The sequence below is a fragment of the Platalea leucorodia genome (assembly GCF_965183815.1).
Source record: "Platalea leucorodia genome assembly, chromosome: W".
In the NCBI taxonomy this organism is placed as follows: domain Eukaryota; kingdom Metazoa; phylum Chordata; class Aves; order Pelecaniformes; family Threskiornithidae; genus Platalea; species Platalea leucorodia.
This window is the reverse complement of record NC_138859.1, coordinates 11,460,282-11,477,695: the sequence shown is the minus strand read 5'-3', so window position 1 is coordinate 11,477,695 and position 17,414 is coordinate 11,460,282. Positions and strand designations below refer to the sequence as shown.

At 40.0% G+C, this 17,414-nt stretch overlaps 1 protein-coding gene across 1 annotated transcript in view; it reads right to left on the bottom strand.

Moving 5' to 3' along the window:
• Positions 1–17,414, bottom strand: part of LOC309601736 (microtubule-associated serine/threonine-protein kinase 4-like) — a gene marked incomplete at both ends in the record, with an annotated part of 118,653 nt that overhangs the window by 4,471 nt on the left and 96,768 nt on the right. The window contains 1 exon segment of the mRNA XM_082334899.1: positions 1,856–1,979. Coding sequence (XP_082191025.1) covers positions 1,856–1,979 — 124 coding nt within the window.

The following is a 17,414-nucleotide window of genomic DNA, read 5'->3' as shown; positions in this document are numbered from 1 at the left end:
GTGGCCCTCCTCTGGACCCTCTCCAACAGGTCCATGTCCTTCCTGTGCTGAGGACTCCAGAGCTGGATGCAGTACTCCAGGTGGGGTCTCACCAGAGCAGAGTAGAGGGGCAGAATCACCTCCCTCGACCTGCTGGCCACGCTTCTTTTGATGCAGCCCAGGATACGGTTGGCTTTCTGGGCTGCGAGAGCCACATCCTCCGCTGTATATCAAAGTAACCTGAGCAAACAGCATTTATGCTTTACAAAGAAAACTATGCCCTAGACAGCAGCACGTTATTCCTGCAGAAGACCTCCTTTCTTCCTCCAGGACGCTCCCAGTTTGCAGTAGTGATGCTATTTCCCCAGCCTACCAGTACACTAAACTAAGCACACTGCAACAACTGTGTCCGGGACTGCCTGCGACACCGGTGTTCTCAGCTCCCACAGTTCGAAAGATTATATTAGAATTTGCTGAAATGTCACTAAAACGATACATAGAAAATGAAATCTTCCCAAAGAGAAACAGTTAAATAAAGATATATAAATTGCCTGGACATTTAAAAAAAAAAAAAAAAAAAAGACGACAGAAACAGGAAATCTTCCATGTTTCTGCACAGAAGTGGGGCTTCAATTTAATCTAAATGGAAAGCCTGGAGTAAAGCACACATCTGCTGAGACCCTGAAGATGCTGAACTTTGAAGTAAAATGATGGGAACAACCACAGTGAGTTCTGGCACATAATAACTTTGTCTTGGGTAATTCTGAACCCTGATTTGCCACCTTTGAAGCATGCTTCTGTTATTGTATAATAAGTTATCATGTAGATTGTGATGGACTTCCAGTTTCCATTCCCTCTCCTCGAAGCTGTCATCTCGCTACATTCTCCTAATCCTGGCGTTGAATTCACACCTTTTCTTTTTCCCCCACAGGCCCACTTTCCCACATCTCTCTCTATTCTTTACTTTACAGAATGTTATAGCTAGAGCATTAGGTGGAGGTTTATCTTTGTTTTATACATGCTTTTAAGAGAGAGCACAATACCTCACTCCTAGTTTCTTGTCCTTGATCATTAAATGCAGCTCATGATTTTCAGTATATTATAAAGACAATCATAAATTTGAGGATTCATTTAACACAAAAGCAGTGTATTAAGAACATCCAGAACATCCAATTGCCCTGTCGATCCATTCAATGACAGTGGTATGCCCTCTCTGCCTGCAAAGCCACAATCAGAGTGGCGTTGTTGCAACTTCCTATGCTTTCAAATGAAAAATTTGCTTTCCTACCCCCCTTTCTGTTTTCATAACATGGCAACAAGAGGTTTCAAAAACATCCTCTGATTTCACTGTATGGATCTCAACAGGTGCACAAGTGCTCTGTATTTTATTGATGCTGTATTTCAACAAAGCAAGCAAAGTTTACTTTTCGAGAGAAAAAAAAAAATTCATAAACTATAACATTGTCCAAACATCACCTTCTTCCACTTCCAACATAAAACTCAACTTGAAAAAGTATCTCTAAAATACCTTTAGCTAGGCACAAATATAAAACACTGTGCACATGTGTTAAGATGACCAAAAAAAATTATAAAACATTTAACTGGGTTCCTGAATTGCTCCAACTTAACTGTTATGCAATCTATCCCTCAAATCTTACAACCAAGATTCCTGTTTTTTCTTTAAATTACTTACAGGCTTCAGGCCTAGTTTACAGCTCTTCAATAACTTTAAATTTTAGAGCCATTTTACAATCATCTAGTCTACATTCAGGCTAATCTAGCTGTGTTGCTTGCTTTGACCCAATTCTCTAATTAGTCAAAGGACCTTGAACTCCTTGTGGAAACACAGGTACTGTACTTGCTGTTTAAAAGTTACAGCTGCTAACCAGGAACAATGCTTCATTTTCACAAGCAATTTCCTGAGAAGAGACTGCTAGATTCTGTACTACCCTGGAATTATGTCTGATGTTGTCTTGAGTGTAGGGGAGCCATTTGCGAGGCTGTAATTCATATTATGGCAATATGGTAAAGTTTACAGACAGTTATTTAAGATCAGAATTTACAAGCAACATTGCACCATCTCCTAGCTAGACGATGCCCATGACCAGATCAGATTTATTTGCGGGCAAGGGGAAATGCTGCCTAAAGCACTGCAGCACTCCTAACATGAGCATCCAGTGCAGTGTGGGTCTTCTGAGCCCCGGGACAACATGCACAGCCTCCTCTCAGCAACATTTCAGACTTATCCTAGTCTGCCTAGCAGCAAATGAGATGCTGGCCATCTGAAGAAGAGAACACGATGGCCCTGATTCTTCTCTCACAACTGGTACTAGTCCTAGTTGTTTCAATACATCACATAGATTTTGGCGAATAAAACCACCTCTCCATATGTAACAGTAGCAACTTCTATCTTTATGGCAGCTAATAAACACAGGTGCAAAATGATGAAACTGCTGTCCAGATTTCCTATGGGAAACTTGATATCCTGCAGAAAGTGGAATTTTCCACTGAGCAAAACTACGAACCACCTGTGCTCTGGGAAAGGAATCTGGGAAGGAGATAAAAGATGTAAGAGCATTTGTTTAATTAACGAACCATGGAAAACTAATGGCTCTAACCTTGAAGAAGAGCTAACAGACTGATAAAAGGGAACATCTTGGCACCAAAGATTGGATGGTGGTCAGAAAAACATGATTTAAATAATAAAGACTGCTGTGTTCACATCCCAAACATTACTGAAAATCTAGACGATCAATTGGACAAATTAAAACAAGTGGCAAAGTCAAGTCGTGACCTGAGGGCCTCAATGGAAGTGGCATGGTTAAACAAAATATTACATGGACTTGGATTCTCCCTTGCTGGATGGTTACAGAGCTTATTGAAAAATTTAATCATTGTCATAATTGTAGTCATAATTGCTTGTATTTTACTTGGATGCATTAAGAGTATGATAGTAAGACAAGTCATGGGAAATTATGTACGGTGGATGAAAAGAAAGAGTGAGACATATGAGACTTGTGAATGGGTCTCATAGTCTCAAAGGTGGAAAATGATATCCTGCAGAAAGTGGAATTTTCCACTGAGCAAAACTAACGGCTCTAACCTTGAAGAAGATCTAACAGACTGATAAAAGGGAACATCTTGGCGCCAAAGATTGGATGGTGGCCAGAGAAGCATGAAGTCTGATAAAACTGCAGAAACTGGGTGAAAGATAAATGCGGTGAGGGGAGATCACGACCACCGACTCAATTCAGGACCGAAAAGACTTGCCCCCCCACCTGAAAGGAGCATGCGTGCTAATTTACATAGCAAGCGAGGCTAATTTAAATACAGTAAACCAATAGCGTATGAAATGTTAATCACTAACCAATAAGCGTGAATTTGGGTGGGTTTATACTAATCATGTAGCAGGATAAATATGCTGTAGTTTTGTACGAAGGTGTGCTAGATTTGTGGAACTGCCACCTAGCACCCATCTTTGCGCAAATACGAAGGGAATAAAATACCTCAGCTCTGTGTGTTAATTTGCGTCTGCACACTGGGCTAATGACCCCACTTTTGGGATAACAAACTCAGTAAGAACTGTTCTGTATTTGCAAAAGAAACACTTGAGAAATTGAGCTCCTCACCAGTTTGTAGCACGCTGTACATTCAGGAAAGACAGAATTTGAGACCTTCAACACAGTAACAGCCTTTCTCTACCACCGAGAGGATTGCATTAGCTGCAAATATTCGATCCTCACACATATATTAGCTACAGAATAAAGATAAGGCACTTGGCCTGCGCTGTACTGGAAAGGGAGGCTCACTCAAGGGCAATAAAGTCCACGAGTTCAAAGTTCACCATTTTGAGTAAGTAAGTCCACAATGAATGATAAATATATGATCCCTAGCACAGAAATTGCCAGACTACTTTTTAAGCCGCTCTTTAAAGCCATGGGCTTCTAGGAATCAAAGCCTCTTACTCTGTATAGACCAGTCTCCCAAAGGGATAAACAGAAAAGAAGGAATGCAGTTTATTTGACCAGAGGTGGTGCTACTTAAGTGAACCTACAAAGCTGCGCTCCCCCATCCCCTTCCACTTCTGAACTGGTGGTTTCCAGGCTGATGAAGAATTAACCTGATTGACAGGGTGTTATTCTGCAGCTGGGTAACTTTCTTAGTCTCATTCCCAATGCAACTACACATGAGCAAGTACTGTCAACCAGGTGGAGAAGGGACAGGACTGAGTACTCACAGATTAGGGACAGCATGTGCTCAAGCCAACGTTGCCTCTGAGAGTTATTAAATTTATCAAATGACACCATTAGCCAGTATGTCATGTACACATTGACATTACCATCTCTGTAGAAGTAAAAGCATTCCAGGCAGATGCAAAAGTGGTATTATATATTTGCTTTAAGCAGATACAGTTATACATTAGTGAAGAGCAACTGAACTAACATCACTTGCTTCCCTGAAATCAAATGTAATATTTATTTTGTTGGGCTGGTTCAGGAAAGTGGGCTGATGCCAACTTGAAGAGATGGACTACTACTACCTGCTACCTCTTGGAAGCTGGAATATGGAAAAAATGTTGCTGTGATTCCAGTAAAAGTTTAACAATTGGGAAGTATGAAAAGTTTTGGCTGGCTGAAAGAAGACAGATAGACAGCTTGTGAAACCATTAATGACTTGGCCAGCATCCTACGTGTTTACCAATTCACAGCTTGTTTAATTTATTGTATATTCCTAGCTGTTCTCAAAGCTTGATATGCCTCATCTACTATATAGGCATTTAATTGCACTACAAATGATTTTACTCAACCAATTAAAAGCAGAGAACTGTTAAGATATTTACTCAAACTTTCACAAAACCAATAGTTTATATTTAAACTCATCAAGTTTAATGTATCTGACAATTCTCTGCTACAGTATGCCAAGACCAGAAATTACCCTGTCAAGCAAAGCTTTCCATTTCACTAATGAAGGCAAAAACATCACAGCAAAATCAAAGACATCAGAATGTATGGGGTTTTTTTAAATTGGTTCACAATGAAACCCTCCATTATATCCTCAAAATAAATAAGATATTACAATAGCATACTAAATCTTTAATAAGTCGGAGCACAAAATATGCCCACTGATGTATTTTTGAGAATAAATCAATGAAGCACAGGCAGAATTCACATGTATAGGAGGTTATTTAAAAAACTTAATGGCCTACAAAAACATGGAAGAGAAAAAAAAGTCCTTGTAGCATAACAACAATAACTTTTATTTTGGCTGCTTATACTTGTAATAAACTGCGATAAATGCCTATGGGGCAGTTTACTGCTTTTATTCACAGATGGAACAGGTATTATTGCTTAATTGTACTCTATTTTGTAGATGGGTTAAAAAGTATTTAGGTAATTGTGATGTGTTCCCCTTTAACCTTGACTGTAAGTTTTGAGAAAAAAAATCCTACATGCCTGCATCATACATGCCATAGAAAGCCTTGGCTTTTCATCCTTTCTTTTCCAGCTTTTCAGATCCTTACTTGTTTCTTGTTTCAAATGGATAGTTGTCTCCAGTCTATATTTCTTAATGGCTCATCAAGGCTCCTTCTGACTGTAACACTTATGTAGCAAGAGTCACAGGCCTACCGAACCTCTGACTTCTGGTGGCCAGCCTCATGCTACTGGTTGCAGCATGCCCTTCTGCAGCCACTCCCTCCTTTCCCCATCCCCCAGCATCCTAAAACTGCTGGGAAGCTGGTCAGGTCCAGTGATTCATACACCCTTTTCTCTGATAGGGACCCACCCCACACAGTTCTTATCCTCCAGTAAGACAGAGGAAACTGGGTAGGAGATGAAAGGGGGAAGGGAGGGGACTAAGCATCTGCCAAGGGAAGGAGAAAGGGATGCAGCCAGGGAGGGGAGCAACAGCTACTGCTAACTGCTGGAAGAAAGGCTTTTCAAGTCCTGGGGTAATTGGGAGAAACTGGCATATGATAAGTAATGAGTTTGCCTAGAGACAAATTCTGAGAAAACAAATTGTGGAGAGGTTGAATTGTGAAAAGTTGTATTTGGATATTTACATAACTTTAATGCAAATTATGCTATTTCCTTCAGGCTTTTTGCTGAGCTATGTAAGCAGGTCTGGACACAAGTAATAGCCTCTACATGAGCTATAATGACCAACAATACTAGGCAGTACTAAATGCCTCCTGTTCCATCAAGAGCTCAGGGTTACCTGAGAGAGAGGCATTATTGTGTCCATCATCCTCAGGCCATTAAAATGGCATGCAAAACTCCAGTGGGTAGATTGCAGGTGCTTTCTCTTCCATGTCCAGGGTCTCTTCAAAGAATGCTCAGTCCTATTAGGTTGCCACTGCTTCCTACCTCAAGCAGAGGTAGCGCAGAGTTGAGTCAGTCTAATGGGGTCTGCAGCCTCATTTGGTGATGGGCTCCTCATCTCAAGATGGAAACCCCTCTTTTTTGAACCAATACATCTCTACTGCTCCTGCAGGTTAGATCAACAGTTCCTGTCTTGATACATTTCAGTGCAGATAAGGAGCCAATCAAGGGTCTAATAGATAGTATATGATCAGAAAAGGAGACTGAAGACAGACTTCTGTCTGCTGGTAGACACAATCCCTGCTCAGTATTTCCAGAAAACATTTAGTGTTCACTTAAGGCCTGGGCTAACATAATTTTCTCTTGGTCTTCCAAGATGTCTCCAGATGACTCACATACCACTGGGCAGTAAGTTGTGTACTTTCCAAGTACTTGGAAACTAGCCAAGCAACAGAAAAAGATAACTGGGTAAAATCTGAGGACAGAAGAGTGTCCATGGAGAAGCAACAAAACAGCGCAGCCCTACTAAGGAAATTTGTTTCCACTTCACCAATATTTTTAGGTCAAGTAAGCACTCATTTTTAACAATCTGTCGCCCTACAGATGCAGTTTTATTCCATTTCACATTTCCATAAACATAGGCTGCTTCCAGTATTATAAAGGTGGCAGTCGTGGTTTAACCCCAGCCGGCAACTAAGCACCACACAGCCGCTCGCTCACTCCCCCCACAATGGGATGGGGGAGAGAGTCGGAAGAGTAAAAGTGAGAAAGCTCGTGGGTTGAGATAAAGACAGTTTAATAGGTAAAGCAAAAGTCATGCACGCAAGCAAAGCAAAGCAAGGAATTCATTCACTACTTCCCATCGGAAGGCAGGTGTTTGGCCATCTCCAGGAAAGCAAGGCTCCATCACGCATAACAGTTACTTGGGAAGACAAAACACCTCCGAACGTCCCCCCTTCCTTCTTCTTCCTCCAGCTTTATATACTGAGCATTCATATGGTATGGAATAGCCCTTTGGTCAGTTGGGGTCAGCTGTCCCAGCTGTGTCCCCTCCCAACTTCTTGTGCACCCCCAACCTACTCGCTGGTGGGGTGGTGTGAGAAGCAGAAAAGGCCTTGACTCTGTGTAAGCACTGCTCAGCAGTAACAAAAACATCCCTGTGTTATCAACACCGTTTCCAGCACAAATCCAAAACATAGCCCCATACTAGCTACTATGAAGAAAATTAACTCTATCCCAGCCAAAAGCAGCACAGCTTTAAAACTGCCTTTTGATTTATTCAGATTTCATCTTTGGCATTACATGATACCTAATTCTGAAAAATCTTTGTGATGTAATATTTAGTATTTTAATTTAATGCAATACACAGTAATTCATTGTTGGCTAGCAGGCTTTCCAAAAAGTTTTTCTTGTGAACTTCAAGTATTAGCAACAAAACAGGAAAGCAGAATTAAAAAAGCAGCAGTGCAAACAAACTCCCTCACATAAACATCCCTTCAATAAAAAAAAAAAATGGGAAGCTACGCAAAAATAAAATGCAGAAGATCTGTTGCACTCATGGATTACTCACCCATAAGCTCCATTACTAATCAGTTTGTTTCAAAATCACTTTCCTGAGGTTTCCTCCGCAGTTTCAGTGAGGTATTGGAGCTCTTCAAAGTAAAAGAGGAGAAAGAACAAATTAATACAGTACTTTTTTCAAAATCAGGGAAAAATAAAAAAACAAACAAAAAAACCCAGATATCACCAGGCTGTCACACCCTGATGAACCAGCTAAAAGCTCTGGCCAGTTAGCCACACAGCTAGTGTAGAGAGGGAACAAAGGGGCTCCTGAAGCAAAGCTGCTTTTTCATCAAAAAGGTATCATCTGTTACACCATAGCTATCTGTCCACTCATCTACATGCTAGGGTTACAGGAGACAGGCATGAAGGCTTCTGGTAAAAGAGTTACTGGCAATTCCTATCCAGAGTTACGCACTTCTGTGAATCCCACCAGGCACTCATTGGCCATTGCTTTCCCATTTTAATAAGTCTGACTCTGGCAGTACAGCCTAGTAGTAACAAAATGTAGATGAGTTCTCGTTCATTCAAATAAAATTTTGTACATTTCTAACTAATGTTAGGATAGACTGTGATATAACTTAGGATGGACTGTGAAAAGAGACACAAAATGAAAGAGAAATATATGGAAGATAAAAATACAATAATTCTACCATTAGAGGTCACCTTCACCTACTTGTATGCCAGAATATTTTCAAAATGGAGATGTCCTGAGTACTGTACAACATTTTTCTAGCTTTAATTTTTAATTAATCTTGAAGATCTAAGTGCGAATTAGAATTGGGGGGTGGGGAGGGTGGATGATTGATGAGGGGACGGGACTTCCAAATTCAGTATTCCAAACCCACAAGATCCTTTTCAAGATATTTTCCAAATCTCCACAAAGTTCTGTGATCCCTTTCTAGGCAGTTTGGTAATAGTTAAGGATGAAAGTAGACCTGGTTGGAACATTTTCAATTAAATGCTTGCTAAAGAAATAATTCAGTGCAAGAAGATTAGTGAATATGACAATAGAATGAATTACACAGGAGCAGAGAGAGATTTATTAAATTGCTTATCCCACTTGCCTGCCAGTACAGGATTCTTCCTAATTGCATATTTATGAATGATTTTGAATGGTCCTTTGCTTTACTTTTAAGTTATGCTTCCTGCCACTTCCCATGTGTATTTATTCCACAACTACACTTTTGAGAAAATGTTTCCAAATATTCATCCTATATTTTTCTTTACTGATTTAATTTCATCATCTTCCCCAGTTATGTTCCTTTATTACACTGCATAATCCTTCCTTTATTTCTTCAACATTTGCACAATACAAATAACTTTACAATTACAATTTCTTAAGCTACTGCTAAGCCAGTTTGCACCTTAGATTCTCCTAAGCACTTCCCTTAAGCCTTTTAGTTATTCTTTCTGACTTTTCTCCAATTTGCCAGTATCCTTCCACTAAATAACACTTGGGTCTAATACAATATTTGAAATGCAGATGAACAAATGCAGCAGAGTAAGAAACACCCTTCATGTCACAACTCTGGAAGCCTTTATAGGTGGCATTTTTCCAGAAAATCAGAAAATATCTCAAGATAATATGACATTTACCAAAGGATGATGTCTTTTTTTTTGTAGCATATCAGAACTAGTTTAACAGATACTCCATGCCTGTATTTTAAACTCTACTAACATTTGTAAATGCCTGTAAAGCACCACTGAATTACCTATGCATCCCCCAAAAATGCACTTGCTTTTTCTATCCACTTGCACTGAAAATCGACACTAAAGAACTGCATTTACTCTGCTGATTGAAATCCAAGGTATAAGAACCAACTTTTAAAAATAAGAATTTAAACTGAGAGCATTTAAGCCCACAATATTCAGCCCAATCAACTCCTCCAACTGATTTTTCTTTTGCCAACCTGAACAAGCATCTGACAATATATTACTGTATGATACCCATTACTGTAGTCAAATATTTTCAAACACAGATTAAGAAGAATAATGCACAATCTTTCAGATTGAAAACTAACTTTCTGAATCCAGGCTATTTGCTAACTAACTTGCTCATTTCTTCCTTGTCTCTTCACTGGATCTGTTCAGACTCTTAATTTGATCATTAGCTGCCTCTGTAAATGTACTGTCTTAAAATCTGTTTAAAATACTTTATTTTTTATGAAAGGGTTCAAATGCCCTTCTAAAAGGACAATACATACATTAATTAAACAGAAATAAAGGAAGCAGTGGTGGAATTTGTGGCAAAACATCCTCCACATGGCGAACATGTAACTTCATGGAAATTAAAGATACTGCAACATCTAGGAAAATGGAAAGTTTTTTTCTAATATTTTTTGCAAGCCTTCTGTCTGCTGAGCACCATGGCGTTAGTCTGAGGATTAACTACTGTTCTATTCAATCTGTTTACACATATCGGGAGAAAATACAAGGGGGGAGGAGGGATGGATGGATGACGATGGACGGGGGACACCCAACACATTTAATTTTCCTTGCTCAGATTCAGCAAAAGCAGCAACATAACAGGAAAACTTACACTTACTGATTCATCCATTTCCAGAGTTTCTGCTGTCCCATTGTCACAGTTAGCTATCTATCATCTGAACTATTTCTAGAAACAAAGATTAGAAATTTCATTTTAAACTCTAGTTTAAAACCCCAGCCAGCAACTAAGCACCACACAGCCGCTTGCTCACTCCCCCCACAATGGGATGGGGGAGAGAATCGGAAGAGTAAAAGTGAGAAAACTCATGGGTTGAGATAAAGACAGTTTAATAGGTAAAGAAAAAGCCGTGCACGCAAGCAAAGCAAAGCAAGGAATTCATTCACTACTTCCCATCAGCAGGCAGGTGTTCAGCCACCTCCAGCAAAGCAGGGCTCCATCATGCGTAACAGTTACTTGGGAAGACAAACGCCATCGCTCTGAATATCCCCCCTTCCTTCTTCCCCCAACTTTTTATTACTGAGCATGACATCATATGGTATGGTATATCCCTTTGGTCAGTTGGGGTCAGCTGTCCCAGCTGTGTCCCCTCTCAACTCATTGGCAGGGCAGTGTGAGAAGCAGAAAAAGCCTTGACTTTGTGTAAGCACTGCTCAGCAATCCTTGTGTTATCAACACTTTTTCCAGCACAAATCCAAAACATAGCCCCATACTAGCTACTATGGAGAAAATTAACTCTATCCCAGCCAAAACCAGCACAGATATATATTATATGAAAAGTACTTATTTGTCCATATTAATAATAATAAAGTCTACAGTTTCTACTATTCAGAACAAAGAAATGCTTTGATATTTGAGTGAAAGGCTATTGGTATATGTTAATCAGGAGGAGAATGATATGGTGTCTTTGCATTCATTATCACCCTTACATTATACCATTTGTTCTTAGAAGAGAAAGTTTGAAAGAAATTTGAAATGCAGTTCAGGCCACTGTGCAAATCTTTTCAAACCTTCCAGAAGTATTTTTTCCATATGTATTCATTTATAGCTTTTTCCCCCCTTTGTTGTCATCTTTGTAGAACTCAATTTTTCATTGTCTTTCTTTCTGCATGTACCTGTATATGGCCTCTCTCTGCAAGTATGGTCTCCTATATATATAGGTCATTGTCATTTTAGTGTGACATGTGGCCATAGGAAATCAGTATCAATTTGGCATGGATATTGCTTATGTTTATTAATATTACTTAGATCAGTTTTCATTTCATCCTAAAATTATTAACAAATTGAGAGACAACTGTAAATGTAGACAGATGTATGTTGTATTGAAATGTAGTCCCTTTTGCAAAACTGATGGTAATAGTACTATGTAAGTTAAAAAAAAAAGGTAGGTATTATGTCCATTGTAGGCACTTTTACTTTGTTTTTACAGTGTTAGAATTGTACAAATGGATTACTTCAATTTGAAATTATAATGTTGCTCAAATCCTTGTTATTTCTGTTGGCATCTTGAAAATGACATGCTGTTTGTCTCAAGTACATGCTTCAAAACCTGCAAAAGTGTCCCAGATATCATATATACTTTCCTGAGTTGTGCATCGAATATGGTTTATTATCCCTTTATTTTTATCTTTGAGGCTCAAGAGCGATCAGAGAGTGGAGAACTGGCATTTATTAAGCAACTAGTCCAAAAAATCCTAATAGTTGTTGCTTGTCCTGCTCGCTTACTGGAATGCCTGGTAAGATTATGCTTACTTTAAATAGGTTTTTCACTTGTTAGTGTAGGAAAATTTCTGGGTTAGCATTCAAAGCCCTTTACAATCATTTTTTGAAACATGTCAAACAACTGGGCAGGGCTTCATTGTTGGTGGGATCATTTTGGCTTTTATTTTAGGAATATGGGACTGGCAAGGAACCTCTTGCAGTTGTGTTTGGTTCCCCGCTGTTGCAAATACTATGTTATAGGATCCCTTTCATCAATTGAGGAAGCTCCAGTTTGAAACTAGTTGGGTTTTTCTGTTGTTTTGTTAGACTTTGCTATTCTCTTGGGAAGACTGTTCCAGAATCGTAATTGCTTGGTGGTTTTCCTGTTGTTGTTGTTCTTACAATTTTCATAATTTTGTTTCACTCAACATCTGCCAGGGCTATAGGCAGCTTGCAGTCAGCTCTGTGGTACCTGATCTGGGGGGAACAGCAGCAGGGGGGTTAGGGTATCTGGATATACAGATAGTCCAAGTAATACTAGGGAACAGAAGAAACAGAAGAGTTAACTTATTTATGCACGAGCATAGCATTGATGATGCCAGACTGGGCTAGCTTGTGGGAGGCCACGTGGGCACATTTCTGCTTTGCCTGCCCATGCTGTGGGAGCTGGGATGGCTCAGGTACAGGAAGTCGCTCCTATGCACAGAGTCAATATGCTTCAGTTGTTCAGTGGAACTGGCAACCTGTCACAAGTGGGGTCGCCCAGGGATCGATACTGGGCCCAACGCTATTCAATATCTTCATAAGTGATCTGGATAACAGGATCAAGTGTAGCCTGATGAAGTTTGCAGATGACACCAAACTGAGTGGGGAAGTAGACACTCTGGAAGGGAGAGCCACCCTGCAGGAAGATCTGGATAGGCTGGAAGAGTGGGCTAACAAGAACCTTATGGAGTTTAACAAGGACAAGTGTAAGGTCTTGCACCTGGGAAAACATAATCCAGGAGTGCAGCACAGACTGGGATCGACCTGGCTGGAGAGTAGCTCTGTGGAGAGGGACCTGGGGGTCCTGGTGGACAGGAAGCTCAATATGAGTGAACAGTGTGCTGCTGCAGCCAAGAAGGCCAATAGGATGCTGGGTTGCATCAAAAAGGGCATCACCAGCAGAGATAAAGAAGTCATTATCCCTCTCTACTCGGCGTTTGTCAGGCCACACCTGGAATACTGTGCACAATTCTGGTCCCCACTATACAAAAAAGATGTGGACAGGCTGGAGGGGGTCCAGAGAAGGGCCACCAAGATGATCAAGGGTCTGGGAAGCCTGCCGTATGAGGATAGGCTGAGAGAGCTGGGCTTGTTCAGCCTTGAGAAAAGGAGGCTTAGAGGTGATCTCATCACCATGTACCAGTACTTAAAGGGGAGCTACAAAGAAGATGGAGACTCCCTTTTTACAAGGAGTCACATGGTGAGGACAAGGGGTAATGGGTACAAGTTACTCCCAGGGAGATTCCGATAGGACACGAGAGGTAAACTTTTCACAATGAGAACAGTCAATCATTGGAATAATCTCCCCAGGGAAGTGGTTGACTCCACTACGCTGAACACGTTTAAGACTCAGCTGGACATGGTGCTGGGCCATCTCATCTAGATTGTGCTAGAAAGGTTGGACCAGATGATCCTTGAGGTCCCTTCCAACCTGGTATTCTGTGCTTCTATGATTCTATGATAATAAACCCTTGCAGAACACAGTGTACTCAGGAGGACAGCGTAGACACCCAAATACCATGTAAGAGCTAGCCTGAGTCCAACAGGCCTGGCAGGCAGCTCGAGCTGACTTTGTTGAGCCACTGTGCTTGCCAATACCAGGATCACAGTGTTGATGTTGCACATAACTATTTGAGGCTGGCAAGGCTTATGTGGGAGCTGCTAACCTGCTGCTAGACTCAAGTTATGCCTGAAAGTGTCATAACTGTATTTGCATGGCATTGAATCTGAGCTAATAAGTCTTTCCAACCTGATTTTGGCTCTGTGCTGTGTCTCTTCATCTGTGGCACAGTTAATCCACAACCTGGATCATTCAGCCATGGGCTGTTTTGTTTTGGAAACACCATGTCTCAGTGTTCCCAGTTGCAATTTGTTCATGGCTTGCAGTTCAGAAGGAATTTAAAATAAGGTATGTGCAGCATGGTATGTGATAATAAGGTATGTGATCAGCATGAGAGAGATGTTAAAAAAAAAAAAAAAAGTCAGGCTTTAGAGAAGAGGATGCCTTAGCATGTCCTGCCCCTGCCAATGAATCCAAACTTGTGTTACTCCTTCACCCTGTCCCCTGAACCCTGAAATGCTCATTCCATATCTAGAGTGATCTTTCTTGCTCTGTTCTTAGGATTCACATAATCTTTCTCCAGCTCTTCGCCCAATTTCTCATATCATGTCTTGTCTTCCCTCTCGTCTGTGTCTTTGTCATTGCACATCCAAAAATGCCTTTAAACACATCCTGTGGGCTGACAGACCAAGGCTTCCTTGTGATGCTTTGTCTTTCCCTCCCATGCTTGCTAGCTCTCTCCCACCCACCCCTGCCCCCAGCCTCATCATTGTCTTTTAGCCTCTTAATTCAGGTTCTCTCCTGGTGACCTATTTGCCCATTAGTTCGTTATCCCTAAATACTAAGTTTTATAGCTAGCTAGTCCAAATCTTCATTCACTTAGTTCCCAGTTTCTGCCCCTGGGATTTTATCCTAGGTTACTTCCTCTGCTTTATCATGCTTCAAGTAGAGCTGCTGCACATCCTGTATCCCTCCTTTTGCTGGGCCTGCTGATGTGAGTGGAAGGACAGTATTGTGAGGCCAGGAGATGAGCTGTCTCTTAGTGTTCTGGTACTTAGTTGCTTCCAGCTGTTAAGCTTTTCAGAGCAGCAATTGCAGAGAAAGCCAGCGCAGCTGCCTTGGAGTGTTCTTACTTCAGATGGGATCTTTAAGAGATTTAAGCTGGAATATAACAACTCTGCACAGTATGTTTCTTCAGAGGCAGGTAACTTGAACAAATTTAGGCAGACTGTCACAAAACAACACATTTCTCATGCAAGAAGGTGTTAAGCCTGCTCCATAAAGGTCACTGGAATAATTTAATCTTACAGAAACAATATTGTTGTTGTTTTTCCATAGCTTCCCTCTGGAAACTTTTGAATAATATGGGCTGATATTTTAGAATGTCTGTCTGAAATAGATACTAGGTATGGAATACTTCAGCCTCTCTAAGAAACTTTGTAGCATTATAGGAAATAAATCCAGCACTTTTGTCATGAGAAGTTTCAGATACCATACAGTAATGCTGTCAGTTTTCTGATGGTGATCTTAGCTCAGGTGTTCATGGTATATGAATTCCTATTATTTGTATTCACTTTTTAATCATATGAATAAAGCTTTTGCAGTTTCATATGTGCCAAGAGCTACTGCCAAATATTGAAAGATTTTCTCCATTTGCACATGGAAAATGAAACACAAAGTTGGAAAATAAATTCCTTGCTTCTAATTATTTGCGTGTGTGTGCATATATGCATATGTGTGTATATATATATACACACACATATTCATATGATTAAAAGTATCTGTTTTGAAATTACCTTGACTTTACTAGCAAGTGGAGAAGCTGTATATCTGCCACTGCTGCAGGTAAGATGATGAAGGCAGATAGGAAGTCATGGCACACATCATCATGTTGTTGTGTTCTTCAGTGCCAAGGAGTAACATATAAGAGATACAGCTAGGAACAGCATGTCAGATGAGGAGAGTAAGGCTAAAACAGCATGTAATGCTTAGTTACTCAATTCAGATTTTTAGGCAGTTTAGCAGCATCCTGAGACTTTGAGCTAAATAAGAGAGTTTGGGCAGTTCATGGGTTTGTGGTAAATCCACTGGAGCAGGCTGGAGATGATGAAAATTGTTTCATGACATTGAGTTCCCAAGTCCTGGGTAGCCTGAGGAGCTAGGACAGGCGCCTTGTGACCCAGCAGGCAGACTAAAGCCCTGGGGAATTATGGCAGGCCAAGAAATGACCTGTGGGGAAGCTAACCAGCTCAGCAGCCTGCCTGGCTTCTGCGGAAATTTTTGACAGAACTGACTTGCTCCAGCAAAAAGTCTGTTTTGTTGCATCAATGTTTCATGACTCTGACTGGCTCTCCCTATATTAAGCATTGCACCTATTGTGATCTATGGTTGGCAAGAACATCTTGAAGAATGTAATGGCTATGTGAGAGATATTTTGGTATGAATTCATACCAGAAGAGAGAGAAAGTCTGTTTAAAAAAAAAAAAAAAAAACACCAAACCAAAACAAACAACAAAACTTTTAAACTTTCTTGTTCCTTTCAATGCTTTCCTATTTTTATCATCTATTAAGGATAATAAAATAAACTTATTTCCCAGGGGCTTAAAGGATAGGCAGGGTTTTGAGGTGTGGGGTTTTTTTGTTTTGTTTTGTTTGGGTTGGGTTTTTTTACCTCTTTGAGGCTTACCTTTTAGGCATGGTATAAATGATCGTAATAATATAGTTGGTTCCCAAAGGAGGATGTTTCATTTGTGGATTTGGAACAACTGGATTAATGAAGTTCAAATGTTGTTTTCAGCAACTTATGATTTTGGATTCGTTCTAAAGATTTATTTAATTTTATTTTCCATAAAACATAATGCATATATGTTGATTAAAAATATTTCAAAATTTCATTTAGAAGTAAAAGCAGAGAACAATATATTTACATAGTTTATTTATTTCAGTAGTGGATTTTTATATGCAAGTGGCTGCAGGGAGATGAAGTCTTCTGTATGGTTATAAGTCATTTCACTCTGAATATTATGGGAAGTTTTGAGGGCAAAGAACTTACTATTCTTATAAAGTAGTGCTCTGAAATAATGGTATGAAATTTCATTGCTTACAGCATGTTACATTGTATAGGAATCATAATAGAATAATAGGCTATTAGTAATAGAATACCGAGGTATCATTTAATAAGGGAAATGTCAAATATTTGCAATAGAAGAAGCAAAGGAAGCTTTTATGTTAGATTTTTAGACTTCAGTTTCTGCAGGGAGAATGATGGTGATTATTTTTCTTCTAGGAATTTGATCCTGAAGAGTTTTACTATCTTTTGGCAGCAGCTGAAGGCCATGCTAAAGAGGGGCAAGGCATTAAAACAGACATCCCTCGATATATTATTAGCCAGCTGGGCTTAAATAAAGATCCTCTGGAAGGTAAGTATATCTCCTGGTCAAGCTATAGACTCCCAGTTGCTTCCTTCTCAATGTATTTAGTCATTGTGATAATCTATGTGTACCTCAAAAGAGTCAAAGTAAAGATGGTAGCAGAACAAGCATTCACTAACCCTCATGGTTCTCTCACAAGCTCAAAGGCA